This window comes from Ictidomys tridecemlineatus, chromosome 2, assembly GCF_052094955.1.
Source record: "Ictidomys tridecemlineatus isolate mIctTri1 chromosome 2, mIctTri1.hap1, whole genome shotgun sequence".
In the NCBI taxonomy this organism is placed as follows: domain Eukaryota; kingdom Metazoa; phylum Chordata; class Mammalia; order Rodentia; family Sciuridae; genus Ictidomys; species Ictidomys tridecemlineatus.
Window position 1 is genome coordinate 369192 of NC_135478.1, and position 13634 is coordinate 382825.

The 13634-nt window shown below is 63.4% G+C and overlaps 2 protein-coding genes across 5 annotated transcripts; one reads left to right on the forward strand and one right to left on the reverse strand.

Moving 5' to 3' along the window:
* The first annotated feature begins 356 nt into the window (after positions 1 to 356).
* Fgf22 (fibroblast growth factor 22) lies at positions 357 to 3397 on the forward strand. Of its 2 annotated transcripts, none has more exons than XM_005331937.4 (3): positions 357 to 642; positions 2285 to 2388; positions 2460 to 3397. In XM_005331937.4, the coding sequence occupies exons 1-3, from the start codon at positions 429 to 431 to the stop codon at positions 2652 to 2654; spliced, it is 513 nt and encodes a 170-aa protein (XP_005331994.1). In that variant the 5' UTR covers positions 357 to 428; the 3' UTR covers positions 2655 to 3397. The 2 variants fall into 2 exon arrangements, with proteins under 2 accessions (XP_005331994.1, XP_021586477.1); XM_021730802.3 differs by having other exon boundaries at positions 2483 to 3397.
* An 852-nt stretch (positions 3398 to 4249) lies between these two features.
* Positions 4250 to 12594, reverse strand: Rnf126 (ring finger protein 126). Of its 3 annotated transcripts, none has more exons than XM_078032197.1 (9): positions 12438 to 12594; positions 7581 to 7639; positions 7092 to 7155; positions 6434 to 6597; positions 5788 to 5856; positions 5650 to 5719; positions 5203 to 5296; positions 4991 to 5106; positions 4250 to 4913 (listed from the first exon to the last, which is right to left on the reverse strand). In XM_078032197.1, the coding sequence occupies exons 1-9, from the start codon at positions 12510 to 12512 to the stop codon at positions 4764 to 4766; spliced, it is 861 nt and encodes a 286-aa protein (XP_077888323.1). In that variant the 5' UTR covers positions 12513 to 12594; the 3' UTR covers positions 4250 to 4763. The 3 variants fall into 3 exon arrangements, with proteins under 3 accessions (XP_077888323.1, XP_077888329.1, XP_077888313.1); XM_078032203.1 differs by having other exon boundaries at positions 5207 to 5296; positions 6353 to 6597; XM_078032187.1 differs by having other exon boundaries at positions 6353 to 6597; positions 12438 to 12593.
* Between the last annotated feature and the right edge of the window lie 1040 nt (positions 12595 to 13634).

Consider the following 13634-nt stretch of genomic DNA (forward strand, 5'->3'; position numbering starts at 1 on the left):
GCTGCCCCTTTCAGGAAGCTGGAGAGAAGAGTCCACCTGGGGTGCCCCTCTGACTCGGTCTCTGCCCGCGCACCTCCCGGTCTCTGCCTGTCCCTGTCGCTGTTTCTTAGTCTGTCCTTGACTGTGTCTCTCAGAACTGTCTCTCAGCCTCTGTCTCTCCCTGAGCTCTGTCTCTGGTCGCTTGGGTCTCTGTACCCGCCTCGCACCCTGGAGATAAACGCAGGCACCTGAGGCCGCGAGTCGTGGGCGGGGCCTGCCCTCCCCCAGGCGCCCATTGGCTGACTGCCGGGCTGTGCCCGCCCAGAGGCAGACATTGGCCCCGCCTCTCGACTGCCATTGGCCAACGCGAGTCCCGCCCCCGTCCCCCTGCGAAGCCAGGTCGAGCTGCGGACTCCAGAGACTAGAGCCGGCGGTGAGCGGAGTGGGCCATGCGCCGCCGCCTCTGGCTTGGCCTGGCCTGGCTGCTGCTGGCGCGTGCGCCCAGTGCTGCGGGGACTCCGAGCGCGCCCAGGAGGCCGCGCAGCTACCCGCACCTGGAAGGCGACGTGCGCTGGAGGCGCCTATTCTCCTCCACCCAATTCTTCTTACGCGTGGACCCCGGCGGCCGGGTGCTGGGCACCCGCTGGCGCCACGGCCAGGACAGTAAGTGCGCTGGGGCAGCAGGCCGGAGAGGGCAGCGGGGGCACAGTATTGACAAAGGGTGCGCTGACCAAGTCATTCCCTAGCTCGGGCCTGTTTCCTCTGCCCTAAGGTGGGTGCAACCCACTGGGTAAGAGGGAGGGTGGGGCACTCAAGGCTCCTGGCTTCCTGCAGACAAGGGTCTGAAGGGTATAGTTCTGAGAGGGGGTCGCCAGAGTACAGGAAGGAAATGGGCAGCAGGGAGGGTTGCAGTGGTCCAGCTGGGTCAGGGGGTGGACACTCAACTCTGGGCTCCTGACACTGAAGTCAGTACCTATGTTGATGAGATTCTTGTGACAGGTGAAAGAACCCAGGCACAGAGAGGGAAGCAAGCTACAGAGGGTCCCACCAAGCAGGGGAGGTGGAGCTGAGGCTCACAGTGACAGGAAGCCCCACTGTCTCTGCTTTTGGGCTGTGGCCTCTGGGTCCTGCTCAGCAAATGTGAAATATGTACGGCAGGAGGAGAGGCCAGGCATAGAAGAGACTGGGCACCGGGAGACCAGGGGTCACTTCACACAGCCGCCCGGTCTGGGCAGGGGGCAAGCTGGTCACTGGCACCTGAATCACCACATCAGGATACATAATCACCCCTGCCCTTCACCGAGGCTTTCATCTGGGGCTCCAAGGCCCTGAGGCAGCACGCGGGGAGGGCAATGACAGGGGACTGGCCAGGCAGGTCCATCCATGGTAGCATGGCCAGGCGGGGTGGCCTCAGGCTGGCGGAGAGAGCTGGCTCTGCCAGGCGACCTGGAGTGGGCACTGCTTCCCTTGAGCTTCTGCCCCATCTGGACAGGGGTGGAGTGATGGAGGACAGGTGGCTCTGTGAACGGGCTCTTCTTCCTGAATTGGAGGTTACTGATGGCACCGCAGTGCACTGTGGCATGTGGGTCCCTGCCCTCACAGCGGGCCATGCGGGTCAGGAAGGGGTCTGGCGGCCTCTCTGGGAAGGTGGTGAGCCTTGGATGGTGACCAGGAGCTGACCGTGCACATGGGCTGTGCAGCTGGCCCTGGAGGGTGAGTGGCGTGGCAGTGGAGGTGGTACTGCCACCTCACAGGCTTTGGCCTCCATGTCCAGAACAACAGCTGGAGGGCAGCGCCTGGAGTCGGCCCTTGGTGCCATGCCCAGGCACAGTGGGAGGGTCCTCGCTGTGCCTCTACTGGACGGGGCTGCACTCATGGTGCAGGCCCTGTCCAGTGACCCACTGACAGGCCGCTGTGGTGGCCCCTCTGGGGAGTCAGTGCAGGCAGCACCTCCGGCCAGGGCTGCCAGGGCAGCAGTGGGCTCCCTGGAACAGGGCAGGAAGTGCGCCTGCGGAGAGGGAGCCAGGCCTCTGTGGCTCTACGGGGCTGCCCGATCGCAAGCTGCTGCAAGCACATAGGAGCTGCTGCAAGACCCAAGGAGTCCTGGGCGGCTCAAGCCGAGCCTGCTTCCCAGACTTGTGCCTGACCTGAAGGACAGGGACAGGGATGCCCGGCTCCTGAGCAGCCCGCCTGGGCAGGCGCACAGTAGGGGTGCAGATGAGGGGAGGATGAGGCAGGGCCTACGTGGAGAGATGGTTAGTCAGAGTGGAAGCTGTTGGTGGCCCTGACCAGCCCCTCTGCGCAGGTGTTGTGGAGATCCGCTCTGTCCACGTGGGCACCGTGGCCATCAAGGCTGTGCATTCAGGCTTCTACGTGGCTATGAGCCGTCAGGGCCACCTCTATGGGTCGGTGAGTACCGGGTGGTGGTGGGCAGGGGTGGGCAGAGGGCAGTGTCAGCTGGCCTCACGCACCGCCCTCAGCGGGTCTGCCGGGTCGACTGCAGGTTCCTGGAGCGCATCGAGGAGAACGGCTACAACACCTACGCCTCACTCCGCTGGCGCCACCGGGGCCGGCCCATGTTCCTGGCACTGGACGGACGGGGGGCTCCCCGGCAAGGCATGCGCACACGGCGGCATCACCTGTCCACCCACTTCCTGCCCGTCCTGGTCTCCTGAAGCCCTTTGAGGTCTCAAGGGCCTGCTGACAGACCTGGAGGCTGGGGCAGGAAGGAGGGCCCCCAGGACACCTGAGACAGGTGGCAGGGGCCAGGCTGCAGGGCGTTCGGCTCACTCATCCTGAGCTCTAACTGGGTGCCTACTGGGGGGCCTCACTGGATCCCCCAGGGTGGGGGAGGCAGATGGCAAGCTGGGTCCACGGCCCAGCACGAGGAGGAACACGTCCAGGATGAAGGCACGCCCAGGCCAGGCTGAGGAGGAGTGCCCGGATGGGAGCTGGCAAGGGCAAAGGCTGAGGGGTGCACGGGGCAGCTGTGGGCAGCAAGGAGGGGCAGGCCTGCAGGGCCCAGCGCAGTGTGCGTGGGATGTTCACCCTGCCACCAGGCGGCCGTGCTGCCAGAACAGCAGCCCAGACGTCCGTGCTGCCAGAACAGCAGCCCAGACGTCCAGGCCTCACCCCCAGGGCCTGTGGACATGGCACTTCCCAGGGCAAGGGGCTCTGGGGGGGATCAGGGGAGGAGACCCCCGAGTGGGGCCACCCAGGGGTCCTCCTGAGAAGAGGCAGGAGGGCCAAAGTCAGAAGCCCTGGAAGAGGCTGCGCGGCTGGCTCTGGGCTGGAGGAGGGGAGGGGGACTGTCCCTGGGCCTCAGGGGGATCTAGTCCTGCCACGCCTGGGTTCAGCCGGGGCAGCCCACATTGGCTGCCACCCAGAACTGTTTGACAATAAACCTCTCAGCCTATCAGATGCTGTCGTGTGTCACAGCAGCAGGACACACACAGATGCCATCATCCCAGCCTCCTGCCTCTTGGGATGGCTACCAAGGGACTTTGGATCTTCGCCCTCCACTGATGGGCCCTGGGGACGGCACTGCCAGCAGCCAGTCCTCACTGTGTTCCTCCTGGCTGGGCATGGGACCAGAACTGCCTACACAGGTGGCAGCTTCAGCTACCAGAGGCGACAGCATTCAGAAGCTAAGCCTCGGGTCCCCACAGGCTGCGCAACTCAAAGCTCCCAGGAGCGAGCCCAGCTGCGGAGCTGCCCCCCACCAGGGCAGATGGCGGCCTCCCAGGTAGGGGCTGACTGTGGGCTGCTTCTGCCCGCCTCCCTTCTCCGCTCTGCCACGGCATCCACCAGGTCAGGCCACTGTGGTGTCCTTCCAGTCACAGAAGCCCACAAAACACGCAGCAGGCGTGGGGCAGGCGAAACCCTCGACTGTCCCCACTCCCTGGTACTGGGGCCTCGGGGTCATGGGACTCCAGGGCACCCCACCACCTGGGCAGCAGAGGCTGCTCTACAGGCCACACTGGCTGCCCAGTGCCATGGATGGTCCCGAGGACGCACACCTGAGGGCTGGGAACAGAGGCCCTGCCTGGCTTCCTGGAGCACTGGTTCCAGTTACACAGTTCTGCCACCAAATGCCACTTGGCCTTTCTGGACCACTCCACTTGATGTCCATGGCCTGCTCTGTGGTCAGAAGGCGTGCAGCCCCTGGGCTCCCGGGGGAGGCACGGCCCCACAGGACGGCACCCTCGCCCTGCCAGCCGCTCAGGCCCTCTGGACACATAGGCGCGAAGGAAAACGCCGAGCCACCGGCTCCTCTTTCAAGTAGGTGTATTTTAAATAGCTTTCAAGATACACATATTTTTTCCCTTTAAAAAATGTCTGTTAGAGCAGTTTTGTTCCTGGTTCTGCTGGTCACCCTTGTGGTCCCGAGGCCGGCGCTCGCTGTGCGGTCCGAGGCCCCGTGGCCCGTCCAGGTGGCACACGCGGCCCTGGCGGAGCAGCTGCACAGATCATGCGTGGCCGCGCGAGAGCTAAAACGTCCATTTATTTCAAAGCAGTAATAATTTAAAATCATAAAAACCTTTCCACCGTTGAACGTTTGGAGGGTGAGGTTAGAGATGGGACAGAAGGCTGGTGCCCTGCAGGGGACATGTGGCCCATACCCCTCCGTGCAGGGAGCAGCTGGGCACGGATGTCCTTCCAGGGCTGCGTGGCCGGGGCTGGCTGAGCTCTGGTCCCCTGGAGAGCCGGGTCCCCGAGCCTGGCGCGCAGCCTGGGGCCCGCCGGAGCTGCGCAGCGGCCTGGGAGCTGGAGCTGGCGCCAGCTCAGGAGTTGCTCGTGGCGTTCTCGTTGCTGGGCGAGGAGGAGGACGAGGACGAGGAGGAGGAGGAGAAGCTCACCCCAGTCAGGCCCGGGGGGTTGGTGGCCGTGTTCTGTCCGGTGAGGCTCTTGCGGCAGACAGGGCAGCTGTCGTGCTTTGTGGGGACAGAGGTGAGGCGGGGAGTTAGAGGCTGGCGCCCCCAGGGCGGGCGCGGGCAGCGGGTGAGCTCACCTGCTCCAGCCAGGGCACGATGCAGCCGTTGTGGAACAGGTGGTTGCAGGGCAGCTGCCGCACACTCTCGCCCAGCGCGTAGTCGTCCTTGCACACGGGGCACTCAAGCCCAGAGCCTGTGGGACAGGCAGGGCCAGGTGGGTCCGGGCCCCGTGGGCCCCACCCCAGCAGGAGCACCTAGGCCCTGGGCACCAAGGCCAAGAAGAGCATACCTACGTGCTCCTCGGTGACGGGGACGGTGGGCAGGGCCTGGATCTTCTCCTTGTCTGCGGGAGGGGGGCCCGTGTTTTCAAACTGGTTGAGGAGCTGAAAGACAAGGTGAGTGCCAGGAGCTCCAAGGCCAGGCAGCCCAGGGAGCAGGCACCCCCGCCCACGGGGCAAGGCTGGAGGACCTACAAGAGCATCAGGCTGTGCCCACCACTGCCTCGACTGCCTACTGGCTGCTCAGGGTCCCATCCACTCATAGTATGGGCAGTACCCAGGCAAGAAAGAGAGAGCGGGGCCCCCAGGGGGGCAGACCTAGCACCTTGGTCCATGGGATGTCAGGTCTTAACAGGCAAGAGGCGAGATACAGGGACCTCAAGGGTGGTCTCTGCAAGGAGACCATGCCCTGCCTTCTCTGGATGAACCCCCAAGTGCTGGGTGCAGTCACCCTGTACCTGCGTGATGATGGCATCCAGGCCGTTGGCCCCCCAGGCGTAGTCCATTGGGTTGGAGTGCAGGACGCCCCTGGGGGCGAGAGGCCAGGTCAGGAGGCCAGGGGTGGGCGGGTGTGCCCCCCACCCCCTGCTACTCACCAGGGGCCCAGGCCCAAGTTGGGGATGGTGGCCGGAGTGATGATGCCGTTGACCAACTGCTGGATGATCCTGGAAGAGAGGGGGCAGGTCACACACCCATGGGAGTCGGGCCTGTGCCAGCACCCAGAAATGACCCATCAGGGCTCAGGTGGAGAAAAAAACACGAAAAGAACCCAGCACAGCCTCCTGCTGAGGTCTGGGGGAGCGAGCCGATCCATCCGCATTGCACGGTGGCCTGGGCAGCCCAGACGTGCTGTAACACAACTCCTCAAGCCGGGGCTGGCTGCAGCCCCAACCTGGCACGGTCCTGCCTCCAAAGTTCAGTGTGGGGCTCAACTCCCCTGGGGTGAGGAGAGCCAGGCTTCTGGGAGGAGGGGCTGTCAGAAGGGCCAGGCCAGCCCTGCTCCTGAAACCGTGCATCCCCCTGGACTGCAAGGCCAGACCTTCTTTCACAGGAGCCGGGCAAGAAGCCCAGGCTTTAGCAGAACACGTGCCTACGTCCAAGGGCCTGAACAACCCGTCTCGATGAGCGGGGCCCTCTCTGGCCACCCCCAGGCCCCCTCACCCTTCCAGCGTGGGGACGCCTTCGTGCCGGCCGGTGGCCCGCCTGGCGGTGAGGCGGGCTCGGGGCTGCCGGGCGCCATACCGGTGCCGGGACTGGTGTTCTCTCTCCCTCCGGCTCTCAGGGTCCCTGCTGTCATCAGCCTGTGCCCCAGGAGGGAACGTGGGGATCTCAAAGCTGTCGTCAAAGATGCCGAAAGCAAACTGTCCGTAGCCCTGGGGCAGCGTGAACAGGTGCTGGTCCACGTTCTGGAGAGGGGAGCAGGACCTGAGCCTGCGTGGTCTGCTCAGGGCCCCACACACAGAGGCAAGGAGCCCTGGGACAGACAGGCAGATGAAAGGCAGGTACGACAGTGGGGCTGTCAAATCCACCGGGGCGGCCCGAGGACCCTGCCCACAGCCTCCAGGCCATCACCCTTCCATGTCCTCAAGGAGAGGAGGAGGACAGGCCCGTGCCCCTGCACCCGCTCACTGCCCACACCTAGCCCTTGGGGGGCCTGTCTCCGGGGGGCACGCACCTCCTGCAGGTGGGCCCATCCCAGGCATAGGGGCTCCATGAGCCAGGGAGGGTCCAGCCTGCTTAGAACTCACCCCAGCAGGCAGGACACAGGCAGACAGTGACGTGTGGACACCAGACTAAGCAGATGAGGGATGCAAGAGGCAGGGGGCCAGCAGCCAAGCTGGGTGGGCCAGTGGCAGAATGACAACAGCTGAAGCCCCAGGGACCTGGAATTCCCACTCACCTCAAACGGCTGCCGGCTCTGGTCAGCGGGGGCCGTGGAGGGAGCGGAACCGTTTTCTGTATTCCTGGGGAGAGAAGGTGCTTGTTGGCAGAAGCCAGCAGCCCTTGCCATCCCTGAGGGCACACAGGATGACTGTGCCATCCTCCACGTCAGGAAGGAGGAACACAGCACCAGAGGCACTGGCACCTCCCGCTCAGGACTCCACCACGTGCTCAAGTGACAACAGTGCCCCACCACCGCCAGCAGCTCACACCAGCTCCAGCGTCAATCCGCCTTCTGTCCCACCACAGCGAACGTGGGTGTCTGTGTGGGTGCCATCCCACGAGGTGAGGGAGGCGGTGAGGTGGGCACACATACACTGACCAAGTGCCACAAGGCTATTGTCCCTTTGCCTTGAGGTGTGTGTCCTGAAAGTAGGGACCCCAGGCCTGGCAGGTGTGCAACCCCCCTCAACCTCCCAGCACACCACCACGAGCCGTGCTATGCTACCTGGTCTCTTCTGGAAGCTCCTCGATAAAACCAGACTCACACCTGGGGCAGATGTAATCCTGCAGGAGAGAGGAGCAAGAGTCGCCATGAACGCCCCCATCAGCAAACCCCCTCTGCTAGAGCAAGCGCAGGCTGCAGCCCTCAAGAGCCGCTCCTGGCCTGTGGTCATGGAGGACTGGGGGATATGGGAGGCCCAGGGATGTGTGTTCCTGCTGGCCACACACTGGCGGCAGCGAAAGACTCCCCCTATGGCCTCAGTGAGCCAAGCCACCTGTTGGATGCTCCTGGAGGCCAGGCCCAGGTTTTTCTGGTGGTCTCCTGTCCCGGAGTGACCCAGACTCGGCAGGCGTCCCAATGACAGAGGTCCTGGGGCTACAGACCCATAGTGGCACCCCAGCACTGGCAGCCAGGTGGGCAGCCTGCTGCACTGGGGGCATAGATGGTGCTGTGATGTCCTGGAAGGGAAGCCAAGGACCCACTCTGGGGACGGCAGGCTCTTGAGTCCCAAGACCAGGCTCATGGCTCCCTGCGACAAACCCAGCCACACTCAGACCAGGCAGGCCCATGTCAGCTAAGGTGCCCTACAGTTCAAACAGGAAGACAAGTCTGTGGGCCTGGTGGCTCCCACACCTCCCAGACTTGGCCTGCCCCAGAGCTCTCTCAGGTCACTGCAGCCCACACCGTAGCCCTGGAAATCAGGCAACCTCCTCTTCTCGGCCAAGGATCACTTGTCACTGGGGCCATGCAGCCTGTGGGCATATGTCCCATAGGGTCCCAGGCCACGGTGGCTGTACACTGTGCCTGCCACACTTTCCTATCAGACCCAAAGCCACCTCTGCAGGCTTGACCCAAGCTCCTCCCCATGACCTGTATCATCAGCCCTAGTCAAGACTGGCCAGCTGCCCCTTGACCAGAGCAGCCAAGGTCCCAGCTAGAGGCAGCTTGTGCCCAGTTCTGACACCCTCCTAGCCCTGCACTGTCCATTCTGCCACAACTGCCTCCCCCTAAGTGTCCATCTGGACACCATTCTGCAGGGGCCACCCTCACCAGCCCTGCTGCTTGGCCACTTCTGTTCCTCACAAGCCTCTGTCAGGATGACGGACCCTGGCTGTGTGCCCACTTACTCCTCCCCTGGAGGTGGGGAGAGGGACAGGCACCAATCCTGCCCAGTGAAGACATGTACAACCATGTGTCCATGCCACATCCCCTCATTCAGGTAACGCTGGTACAACACACACACACACAGAGCCCTCAGCCAGGCACCACAGGGAAGCTGGGGAAACTGAGCCAAAGATGCGAGGGCCACAGTGATGAATGCCTTTATGGGTCTCTGAGGAAGCCCACCACTCTGTTTCTCTTTTTAGGTATTATTATTATTATTATTAATTTTTAGCTGTTGATGGGCCTGTTTTATTTATATGTAGTGCTGAGAATCAAATCCAGTGCCTCACGCATGCCAGGCAAGCGCTCTACCACTGAGTTATAACCCCGGCCCACACCACTACTCTTCATGCAGGATAATAATGCAGACTTCTCAGCTGAGCATGGTGTGCATGGGGAGATGTGGACGCCCCACTCTCTCCACAGCCCCAGGGGAGCATGTGACACTCCTCCTGTCCTTTTCTTCTTAGACCTAGCAGCTGCCACCAAGACTCGCATCTGCACCATGTCCATCTCACAGCATGTGTGAACCCTGCACCAAGGACACGAGGCTCCTGGTACAGGCCAGAAGAATACCAGGAGAGCAAAACTGCTGCTCAGCACATATCTGCTGTGAGGGCTTTTGCACACCTGCAACTGCACTCAGGGCACCTGGTGGGATGGTGTCCACTGCACACAGGCCCCACAGGCACTGAAGCCCAGTGGCACCTAACTCCACCTTCCAGGATTCTCTGGCTGATCTACCACCGACAGGCACCTTGCATGTGCCACTATACAGAAGGCTCAGGGTGTGGAGGCCCTGGGACTGCAGGGGTGGCTCTGCCCAGGACCCCAGGTCAAGTTGCCCTCCTGGGCACAAACAGAAGAGTGCTGATGTGGGCAGAACCCTGAAAGGAAAAATTCAGCATACAGTTGTCCTACCCACCCCAGCCATGACTCCCTGGGCATCCCCGACGCTCCACCCACCACCAGGTGCTGGGCTTACAGAATACTGCTGGGAGGCAGTTTCCACTACCCTCCCCACAGAACCACCACAGGACACTGGACAGACACTGTGAAGAGGAACAGGAATCTCTACCACAGCTTACAGCACACAGCAGGGCACACTCAATAGGCCCATGGATGTTGGGCAGAAACAGATGCACACCTGGGGTGGGGAGAGAAGGGGACAGAGGCTCCCAGAGACTTCCAGAGTCCAAGAAGAGCCGTCAGTGACAATGACAGCTGCCCCCACTGCCCCTGGCTCACCCCTGGCCTTCCTTGTCCACCCATCCAGCTCAGAGGCTGCATCACCCACTAGTTTACACCTGTAGGAGGCAGCAGGCTTGTCAGTGGGGTTGGGGAATGCCAGGTGGTCAGGCCTACACCACTTCCCCTCCCCAGGTGGCACAAAGAGACCCCAGGACTCTCACTAAAGAAAGTCCCTCCATTTACACCTGTCTGCCCTGGCTCGGGCCACAGGGTGCCGTGAGGGAGGCCAGAGAGGCCAGCACTGGGCAGGTGCCTGCCCACAAGGTGCTCCACATCCATGCCCTGTGTGTCATCCTGGGAGGAGTCTGGGCCTGTGTACCTGCCCTGGAGGCCTCCAGCTGGCCCGGCTGGTTCCTGCTCCCACCTGCCTCTCCACCTAAGCTGAGCAGTCCTGACGCCCAGATGCTCCCTGCACTGCCTCTCAGTCAGAGCCAACAAGAGCACCCGCCCACCTGTCTGCACAGTCCCCTCCACCAGGGACACAGGCCAGGTACTGGCCACCTGCATACATGCTCCTTGCCCCCTAACTCCAATTCACTGAACAGGCCAGGATGTTGAGAAGTGGTGTAGCTGACTCAGAGAAGCCCCCTAGAGCAGGCTCAAGGACCACAGCAGCTCAGGGGCTTGAGATGGTAACCTTATGACAGCAGCCCATCCCTGTCATCAGGAAGCAGACATTTCCTAACAACCAGCCAAGAGTCTGAGCCGCAGCAGACACCTCAGAACTGACTACAACATGGGCAAGCTCCTCTTTGGGGTGTCAGGGACAGGCTGGGACTTTCCCAGGTTGACAGACCCCTCCCAGGGCACCAGGTACGCCAGTCCCAGTACACAGCAGTTCTACCTCAGCCAGCTGGCCACTGATTGAGTCCCACCACAGCCCACAGGCAGGCATCCTCAAGACCAGTCACCACACCCGAGCCCACACCTCCTCCCCACTGTTACTGGTTCTTATAAAATTTTGCCAAGGTCTGATTTAGTGTTTGTCAGGCCCTGGGCCAGTCTATAAACCCTGTAAGGTGAAAGACCATATTGGATTGCTGTGACTAGAGGAATGTCCTTACCAGGTCTGGTGACAGTCAGAGGAGGTCAGGGTCCTCCTTGCCCAAAGCCACAGTCAGGAAGCAGCCACACCATGTGGGCCCCAGGAAGCCCAGGAAGGCAGACCAAGAATACAGCTGGGTCAGGTCAGCTCCACACACTGCACCCACCCTGCCCCGGGCTCCATCCCCCAAGACAGCATCTGTCCCGGGTCTCGCAGCAGCTACAAGGGACAGCACTGTCACTAAGCCAGGCCTGCACACTACCAAGCCACCAGTCCTGCCTGCCACAAACAGAAAGGCAGGGACAATGAAAGCTAGAGCTGGAACAAGACTCCAGGAAGATGGGATGGAAGAGAGGCAGCTCTCAGCTCGGGTCTGTGCTGTGCCCAGACTTTATCTCCCTCTCCTTCTAGGGAGAGGGTAAGCCCCTGGCCTCCAGAAGCCAGCTGCCTCTCTCCCTTCCAGGCCCTCCGGGCCCCTCCTCCAGGGTCCCTCCCCTCAGGGATCTCCGAAGGCCCATTGGTCAGGGAGTACCACCTCCAGGAGGTAGGTGACCAGCAGGGTGTAGCTATGGCACCCAAGGCCCCTTCCCCTCAGAGACCCCTCAACCCCCTGCACCTCCCCCTACCCGGCTCCCTCTGAGTCGCTGGAGAGCGGGTAGGACGCAAAGAGGAGGGCCACATGCCACTTCTCCGGGAACCACCGCAGGCTTCAGTTTTCCCACCCGAAACGCAGAATGGCCACTTTCCCCACCAGCCTGGGCCTGCCCACCTACTGACTCCAAGGCCGGGCGACGCCGAGCCCGCCCGACACCCCGGTCCGAAGGAGCAGGAAGCGCCCCGGGCGCACCCAGGCCGGGCCCCTGGGGCAGGGGGCGGCGCTCTCGGGGACCCTCGGCGCCCCGGCCCGAGGCTGACCTCGCCTCAAACACCTGCCATCGGCAGCTGCGGGACCCGGACTGCGCCTGGGTCCCAGTGGCCGGGCCCACGCGGCCAGCGCAGCGAGGCGCGCCCCCGCAGCCTGGCCACGCGCTCGGCGAACATCCCCCGGCGCCGCTCCGGGCCCGGCTCCCCACGGCGGCCGCCCAGGGCCCGCATCCTCCGAGCCGGGGCCGGGCGCCCCCGCCTGCGGCTCCCCGCGGCGCTCGGCCTCCGGGTCTCGGGCTGCGCCGCAGCGCCGCGCTTGCGGACCGGTGCCCGGGCTCCCGGCAGCGGCTGGGTCGCCCGCCCGCCGAGCCGCCGCGCCCCCGCCCCCGGAGCGGGGCTCAGGCCGCACCGCACGGGCCTCCGCGGAGAGGACCCGCGCCGGCGCCGCCGGGCCTCGGTTTCCCCGCCGGGCCCGGCCCCCGCCCGCCGCGGCCTGCCCAGGCCCGCGCGTACCGGCCCGCCCGCCCGGGCCTCACCGGCAGGCGCGGCACGATCTCCACCGAGCAGCAGTGGCAGAAGTACCGTCCGGGCTGCGGCGACGCCTCGGCCATGGCCGCCGCCGCCTCCGCGCCGCCCGCCCCCCGCGCGGCGCCCGCCGCCGGCCGTTTGCTGCTCCCTCGCCGGCCGACGCGCCCGCGCACGCTCACGCACGGCACGCACACTCACGCACGGCGTGGAGCGGACCAGCGGCGCGGGAAGCGCGCGCGGCGGGTGGAGGCGCGGGCGACGGTGGCCGCTGAGGGGCAAACTAGGAACGGCTGTCAAATTTGACTCCGGACGGCGGGGAGGAGCCAGACTGGAGGCTGCAGAGGCGGTCAGGGGGCGGGGACTGAGTGGGGTGGGGCCGAGTCACCTTGGCAACCTGGGTCTCCCCTGGGGCAGGTCACTGCGGTACCCCTCTTCCTCCTTTTCCACCTCCTCCTGCCTTTTCTTCTCCACTCGCTCCTTTTCCTCCTCCTCCTCTTGCTCTTTTTCTCCCTTTCCTCCTGCTCTTACTCCTTCAGCTCCTCCTACTCTTCTCCTTCCTCCTGATCCTCCTCTATTCTCCCCTTCCCCCTGTTCTTACTCTTCCTCCCTTCTAACTCTTCCCCGTTTTTCCTCTTCCTCCTCCTTCTTCCTCCGCCTCCTCCTCCACTCTCTCCCTCCTCCTGCTCTTGCTATTCCTCCTCCTAACCTGGGAAGGCACTGGACTCCCTCTGTACTTCTCTCCCATTTGCCCTTCTCCTCCAGGTGCACCATTCCTCAGGCTATGGCCGGACTTCTGCCTCTTCTCTCTCCAGTTTTCTGCTAAATGTCACAGAGTTTTCTGATGCCCAGAACAAGAGTAGCTCTTGTCCCCACCTGAGAACTGTGAGGTCCTGCTCCAGCAGAAGGACTTCTGTGTCTCCTTCCCAGCTGCACCCAGGCTGTGCTTGGCACCCAGTTGTGAATCCATTAACACTGGTGGAATGAATGCAGCCAGGGACACTCCTGGGTGGAAGGAGGACCCCTCCAAGCCTACCCATGGCCCATCCCTCAGTGTGACCCCTGGGACAGGAGACGCTGAGGTCCTGTTCCCACGATGCTCTTGGGGCCCAGGCCTCAGTGCCTCTGGGTCCAGAGGAGCAGGAAACTTAATTTGGGAGGGGTCTCAAATTAATCAGGAGAGCTATGCCATCATCCACTGCAGGCCA

Excerpts from the sequence above, each read along its gene's own strand:
- Fgf22 (XM_021730802.3), top strand. The coding sequence starts at position 429 with ATGCGCCGCCGCCTCTGGCTTGGCCTGGCCTGGCTGCTGCTGGCGCGT. Across the intron at positions 643-2,284 it reads CTGGCGCCACGGCCAGGACA|GTGTTGTGGAGATCCGCTCT; the intron begins GTAAGTGCGCTG and ends CCCTCTGCGCAG. Across the intron at positions 2,389-2,482 it reads AGGGCCACCTCTATGGGTCG|GTTCCTGGAGCGCATCGAGG; the intron begins GTGAGTACCGGG and ends GGTCGACTGCAG.
- Rnf126 (XM_078032187.1), bottom strand. The coding sequence starts at position 12,512 with ATGGCCGAGGCGTCGCCGCAGCCCGGACGGTACTTCTGCCACTGCTGC. Across the intron at positions 5,857-6,352 it reads GGCGTCCCCACGCTGGAAGG|GATCATCCAGCAGTTGGTCA; the intron begins GTGAGGGGGCCT and ends CCTCTCTTCCAG. Across the intron at positions 5,297-5,649 it reads TGGATGCCATCATCACGCAG|CTCCTCAACCAGTTTGAAAA; the intron begins GTACAGGGTGAC and ends CTTGTCTTTCAG.